This window comes from Hydra vulgaris, chromosome 03, assembly GCF_038396675.1.
Source record: "Hydra vulgaris chromosome 03, alternate assembly HydraT2T_AEP".
Taxonomy (NCBI): domain Eukaryota; kingdom Metazoa; phylum Cnidaria; class Hydrozoa; order Anthoathecata; family Hydridae; genus Hydra; species Hydra vulgaris.
Window position 1 is genome coordinate 60,340,099 of NC_088922.1, and position 7,402 is coordinate 60,347,500.

At 26.8% G+C, this 7,402-nt stretch overlaps 1 protein-coding gene across 3 annotated transcripts in view; it reads left to right on the top strand.

Annotated features, from left to right (window-relative positions):
- The first annotated feature begins 200 nt into the window (after positions 1 to 200).
- LOC100211339 (prominin-1-A) overlaps positions 201 to 7,402 on the top strand; it is a 61,202-nt gene continuing 54,000 nt past the window's right edge. Inside the window, exons 1-3 of one of the 3 annotated variants that reach the window (XR_010637711.1) lie at positions 201 to 775; positions 2,333 to 2,373; positions 2,568 to 2,776. Coding sequence is in view for 1 of the 3 variants with exons in the window: in XM_065793870.1 (XP_065649942.1) it covers positions 511 to 775; positions 2,333 to 2,373; positions 2,568 to 2,776 (515 nt within the window). In the remaining 2 variants the exon portion in view is untranslated. The remainder of the gene's footprint in view (positions 776 to 2,332; positions 2,374 to 2,567; positions 2,777 to 7,402) is intronic. The other 2 variants (XM_065793870.1, XR_010637712.1) reach the window with 2 other exon arrangements.

The window sequence follows — 7,402 nt, forward strand, 5'->3', positions numbered from 1 at the left end:
ATTAGAAGTAAATCATGAAATTCCATTGTATCTGTAAACCAAGTTCTTGTTTCGCTTAAAAGAGTTATCTTTTAAAGTTTTTTTCAAAGTTTAAAAATATAATTTTGTTGAATTTTAACTTTTTGATTTTGAGTTTGATTTACGAAATCTGCTCCAACGGGTTTTGAAATTTGAAATTTAAGATCTTTTTTAAAAATCTCAATCGTTAAGTATTACTTTTACGATGACAACAAGCTAAAAAACAAACAAAATTAATATCCTTCGTAAAATTGATTTATTCCGTTTTAGTTTCGGTCATTCCGCAATTAAATTGATAAAACGATACTTTTTTCGGAATAATGAGAATTATAACATGACGACAACATTTATCTATTTAAAGGCTATCTATTAATTCAGTGAAAGTGAAAGTGAAAAGACCTTCGTCTATTATTTTTCTATCATTTTAGCTGTCATAGCTTCAATATTATTGAACTAATTGTTATCTCATGAAATAGGTAAATAGTTGGCGACATGAAATTAGTCTACAGCTTGATGCTGTATGTGTTGTTACTATGTTCTCTACTGATAGATATAGCTTTAACGACTTCTTGCCGCAAACCTCCAGTTATAGATAGTATTAATAATCAAGCTACATTTGAAAATATTTCTTCACCATTGCTAGCTTCAAAAATTTCAACATCCTACGATGCTAAAGGACTGCAAGCTTTTTTCAATTTAGCAAATTCTTTTATGAATACAGTTCAACCTAAATCAATAAGTGAACAGTTTCAAGGTGGTAAGCGTTTAGTCTTTTTGTTTAGTTTTTACAATTCTTTATGGTATTATTGGTTCTGAAATATTTTGATGCTATTAAATGAAAAAATGTCAACTAAGTAAGTAATATCATTTTTATCTTTTTTTTTTCTTCCATATAACTTGTCAAGTCTTTAACTTTAAAATATTTAATGTCCATTAAATACTTTAAAGTTCAAAAAATGAGTGTCATTTTTAATAAGTTTTTTAAGTTATGAATAAGTTTACCAATTATGAATGATGCTCACTTTATTCCAATAAAAAAATGAACACAATGTCATAATAATGGAAAAAATTGATATGATGGCAAAAGTTTATGAGCGTCTTCAACTTGAAATTTGTTTTGAAAAACTAAAAATTTCATTACTTGTTCAAGTGTTGTTGTACTCCATTTAAAACACTTTTGAATACTACTTTTGCAGTGTCTTGAAAAAATGTCTTGCAAAAAATCACTGTGATTGGAGTTCAGGAACTTTAAAACACTAAATCCCTTTCACCTATTCATATAGGTTATATTTGTTATTTTCTTACTAAAATTAACTTTAAACATTTTGGTTTTATATTTGAATTATATTCATAATATTTTAAATACAGTTTACTTAATTCATCTTTTACTACCTACCAAGCAAGCTCTTACCGCCTACCAAGCAAGCTCTTACCGCCTATTAAGCAAGTTATACAACTACACTGCTACCGTTTTTGAGTAAAAATAATAGCATATTTTTTACAATTGTAGTTTTTCTTACTCTGAAAGAAAAACTATTTCAAAATTTGTTTATGTTTTTGTTTGTGACTTCTTTTCTCTTTTTTTTTCTTTTATCTCTGATAATCAACTTTTAATGAAAATAGGAATGAATTAAACTTATTAATGGTGTTATGCAAAAGTTATAAAAATATTGTTTCAAAAATATTTTTTCAAAAGTATATTAGGGTTGGCAGGTGTTTTTTTTTGAAAGTTTTATATAATTTTTTTTTATATATTTTCATTGTTAAAGTTTTGCCAAGTCATTAATATATTATACAAAAAGTGCTTAAAGCCTATAATTCTAATAGGAAGTATAGATAACCCAAAGTTCGAAAAATTCTCCATTTTGGTGTCTGATTTAATATTATTAGCTCCGCATACCATACAAAATCATGATGTAAAATTGGATATCTGTTTATTATTCTATCTATCAGTGTGATATCAACATTTGTAAATTATTTATATAGTAGAAGATGGCTTACAATTATTCCAAATAGTTTTGAGTTTTTGTTAAAGACTATTTATTTGTACATAAATACTCTAAACAAAATATTAATGTCATCAAAGTTGTATATATATATATATATATTTTCAATTTTATTTCAGGAGACTTTTGTTAGCTTTAGATTTCATTAAAAAGTTTTTTAAATAGTGATTAAAAACTTTTTTCTTTTTTTATTGCCTTTATTTAATTTGTCTCTCAGTTATACTTTTTAATTTTGAATTTTAAAAAAATATTTGTAATGGAATTCTTCACATTTATTGATTTAAAAAATATGTTGGTACATTATTTAGTTAACTTAAAAGAATTATCAAAAGATGATAACAAGGACAAGGTTTGTTTGTTTTTTTCATGTTTTTATTCTGTTTTAACTTTCCAGCATTAAAAAAAAAAAATTTAGTTTGAAAAAATAATTTTTGATGTCATACTACTGATTGAAATTAAAATGAAGTTTTATTTATTTAATAACATTTTTCCATGTTGCTGCATAGTGTATTTTAGGTTAGTTTATTGACAAGCTATATTTAGATTCTTAAATATGAAACACCAATCTTTGTTGCACTTGGATTTGGTCTTTTGTTTGTGATATTGATGCCAATTATTGGTTTCTGTTTTTGTTGCTGTCGATGCTGTAACAAATGTGGGGGTGCAATGTTTCAATCAGATAAGGAATCAAAAAAATATGCAAAGTGCACTATTATGTCTTTGTTATTGCTTGTTATGACCATATTTATGCTGTAAGTTTTACTGTATATAAGTATGTATACTATGTATATAGTCTGTATATTATGTATATAGTCTATATATTATGTATATAGTCTATATCTGTATATGAATATATATTTTATATCTGTATATATGTATGTATATTATGTATATAGTCTATATCTGTATATATGAATATATATTTAAATCTGTATATATGTTTTATATGTATATTATGTATATAGTCTATTTAACCATAAAATGTATTAATTATAATATTAGTTATATTATAAATTATATTTTATAATTGTAAATTATGAAATGCAGTGTATTAGGGTGGAGCTTTTATCCAATTTTAAATTCAATGGTAAATCTGTAAAAATTAAGGAGTTTATCAGTAATTGGTTAAAAAGTCGCAAAAAAAAAAAAAAAAAATGCTGATAATATATTTTGATTCCCCTACATTGAGATTGTAGGGGAATCAATGATGAATCAATAATCAATCTTAAATAAAAAAAATAATAAATCAATAAAAATAATGGTTTCTGGTTTGCAGTTTGTTTCCTTGTTGTTTCAAAGAATGTTTCTTTTTCAATATCTTTATTTTTATCATTTGTGTTGTGTCTTTAGTTGTTTTCTGAATGGCTCCTTTTCTTTCCAAAAACTCTTCTTGGAAAGAAAACTGTTTTTTATTGTCTTTTATATCTTTTACTACACTCTGAACGAAGGTTTTAATGTCTTTTGTGGGAAAAGCTTTGAAAATATGGCTTTGGGAATTTTTTCAAGAACAGTTTTTGATGGCATGCTAAAAATTTCATAAACTTTAATCACAAAAAGCTAGTCTGGATTAAACAAAACTATGTACACACTTACCAAATCCCTTTGTTTTCTATGAAAAGTTGCTTTATAATTGCATGTTCAACAATATAAAATAAGAGCAGTTTCTTTATGGTGATGTTTTTTAACTTCTTCAAGAAGCACATCATTTTTTACTGGAGATTTCTGAAACAACTTGGCAATTTGAATTTTGTTGATGACAGGTTGGAAATGAATTTTGACCTTTACTAGAGGATTGCTTTTATTTATTTCATGATTGACAAGTCTAGATATTTCTTTATTTTCAGATTCATCATTGCTTTTTTTCACTATCATTGTCATTTGATACCTTACGGACATTTTCCTCACCAAAGTTATAACTTTTGTTCTCAAATTTGGGGACATACAAAACCTCCTGAAAAGCCAACTGAACTTCATAAATGTAGCAAATGTTCAGTAGGAACAATTTTTTAAAGCTTAAGTATCATTGAAGCTCTATTGGTGATGGAACATGCAAAAGTTTAATCCTAATTCTGCCATTGTTTTAAAGATTTACATAGTCAATGTAACAATGAATGAGTGAATAATATAGTTTAGGTAAAGTATACTTATTTAGAAAATTCCTTGCTTTGTATAAAACCAAAAGCTCAACCCTATAATGCATTTATATAGATCATGGGTCGGGAACCTTTTTTAACCTAAGAGCCATAACGGCCAAAAGAAATTCAAAATAGTAATGAAGAGCCACAAAAATACAAAATTTTAAATTTTTTTTTTATTAACTTTTTTTGTTTTTTTTGTTTTTTTGTTATTCACCTCCTCAAGGCCGAGAAGGCCACTACAGATGAGGAGGCTACGTAATAGTGGTTATAACCCTCTCTCAACTCTATAACTCCGAAACACGAACCTTGAGGAACAAAGCCGCTGCGCGGAGAAAAGTTGAACAACTTGAAACATAAGAAACAACTTGAAATCATAAAATGAAATTCACATATTATATTAAAAAGATAGAAAAAGCTATAGTTAATAACAATTATTATTGGTGAAATGAAGTTTAATGTGATTTCTGGATTTGAACTTTTTTTGATAATTTGGTTAAATTTGGCTGATTTCGTTGAATGCAACTGTAGTAGAGCCTGCGTACTTTCATCTGTTAACCTATTTTTTTTAAATAAAATTCATTGATGAAAAAAATTGTTCACAATTATACGTTGAACTAAAAATGGTTAATAGACCAAAAGCAAGTTTTTTGGAATTTATATAAGTATTTGGCAGTGAAGTCCAGCATTGGAATATGATATCCTGTGGTGTATCTTTAATGTTTTCTTCATAGATGGTGATATGTGCAAGGATTGCTTCAAATTTATCAGCCCAGATACTTTTAATCCGAATCTCGACAAGCTCCAAGTGTAAGTCTGCAATATTTATTTCAGGAAATGCATTTAAATCCCTCAATGTCAAATTGCATTTTAATGGCAGCATTACAAACTTTAATGTTTCCTGTTATTTCCTGAAATCATGAAATTACGATCAACCTTTTCTGCTTCTAAAATTATTTTCATCCTGAAGTTTCATAAATTATTAAAATATATAAATTGGTCTCCTGAAATATTGTCTAAAAATAACTGTAATTTTTGTTCAAAAATAATCAGTTCTTCCAGTAGCTGGGCAGATATATTTCCTTTTCCTTGCATCTTCAGATTAAGTTTATTAAAATGTTCTGTCATATTAAGCAAAACGTAAAAATTCTGCAGCCATTCTGAATTCTTTAATAGTTTGCAATGTTCTTCATTATAATTTTTAACAGCTAAAAATTTAGTTATTTCACTTAAGCATTCAGAAATTTGTTTTAAAGTTTTTCCTCTTGACAACCAACGTACAGCTGTGAATGTAACTAGTTCTTTATGTATAAAATCCATTTCTTCTAACAATGCTGTAAAGATTCTGTGATTTAGCGATTTTGCTCGGATGAAATTTACTATGGGCACAATGACTTCCATTACATTTTTCAGCTATGGTATTGCTCCAAAAGATTTTGCAACTAAAGCTAAATGATGTAAGATACAATGAAATGAAATAATTTCATGAGAAATATGACCGGAAAATAGTTTGATAAAGCCTTAGTTTTTTGCAATCATAGCAGGTGCTCCATCAGTTGCAACGGATACTATACGCTCAATGTTTATATTTTTTGTTTCCAAACATTTCAAAATTGATTCTGCGATATCTTCCCCTCTTGTTTGTCCCTTCTTAGGCAACAATTCAAGAAGTTCCTCTTGTATACCGGAAGCTGTTAAGTATTAGGCAACTTTGAGATATATCAGTGACATCTACAGATTCATCAATAGCCAGGGACAAAAATTCAGCTGTTTTAATATCTTCTATTTTCATGTTTGAAACCTCTTCTGCAATATTCAAAATTCTTTCCTTCACAGTTCTAGCTGAGAATGGTAAATCTTTAATCTTTGATAGTATTAAATCTTTATTTTTAAAATCATTATATAGAATTCCAGAAACAGTATACATGCAATCCTTCACAAACTCACCATCTGTAAATGGTTTACCAGCTTTTGCAATTTGCAATGATAATGTGAAGCTTGCTTCAGTTGTGGTCGATCTGAAATGAATATAATTTGAAAAGCAATTTTGTTGAGTTAATTGTTTTCTTTGCAATTCATTAATAGCTTGTTTTTTGCATTCACCTTTGGGATATTTTTGGGCAAATTCTTTATGTTTTCCTTCAAAATGTCATCCAACATTGCTTGATTTATTATTCTGAAGTTTCACAGAACATATTAAACATAGAGGATTACCATCACTTTCTATAACTGCATATTTTTCAGTCCATAGTTTATTAAATCTTCTATTTTCATCCGCAACTTTTCTTTTTTTGGCGCTCATTATGATCTACCAGTTTAATGCGTTAAAAAAAATTAAAAAATATTATTGAATACTAAAGCTAAAATAAATAATAATTAACTTACCAGTCTTAATATATCAAAAAAGCTAAAATTAAATTACAATTACAAAATATATTTGAAAAGTTGAAAGTCAAAATAAATAATAATTAAAATAAGTTTGTTTTATATAATATAAACTTGAATAATTGTTCAAATATATTTTTGCTTTTGTACTTTGCATTCAAAGCACCATTGCATCAACGATATGTTTCTTTTTCATTTTTGAAAAAATTGGCAAATAGGCATATAGTACATAAAAATATGTGCAAAAAAATTTCAAAAAAGATTAGTTTTCTTCTTCATTTTTGAAAAATTGGAAAAAATAGACACATAAAAGAATAGTACATAAAAATATATGAAAAACTAGAATACATAGAGACAAAAAATAGTGCATAAATATATGGGGGGGGGGTTAAATTTTTAATATTGTAAATCTATATGAGAGCCACATTTCTTTAACAAAAGAGCATGCGGCTCCGGAGCCGCAGGTTCCTGACTACTGATATAGATCATCAATATAGATTTATTTGTTGTTTTTTTATATTTATCTGTTGAAAGCAATAAGTTTTTTTCGTTTTATTTTTTTTTTTACTGTATTCATTTCTCCAAAGCTAAGGGAGTTTGCAAAAATCACCCTTTTTTTCCAAAAAAACCCTTTTTTTTTTGCAATTTTATAATCGCATAAAAAACGTTTTTTTTTGCAACTTTAGGTCTAACACTATACCACATTTCTTTAACAAAAGAGCCGACCATTACCACATCACTACTACACCACAACTGTTTGATTGGACATTTAATTTTATAGAATTTACATAAGATACTTTACTTAATTATTAAAATTTAAACTGTTGTTTGTAAAAAAAATAATTTAAACAAATTTTT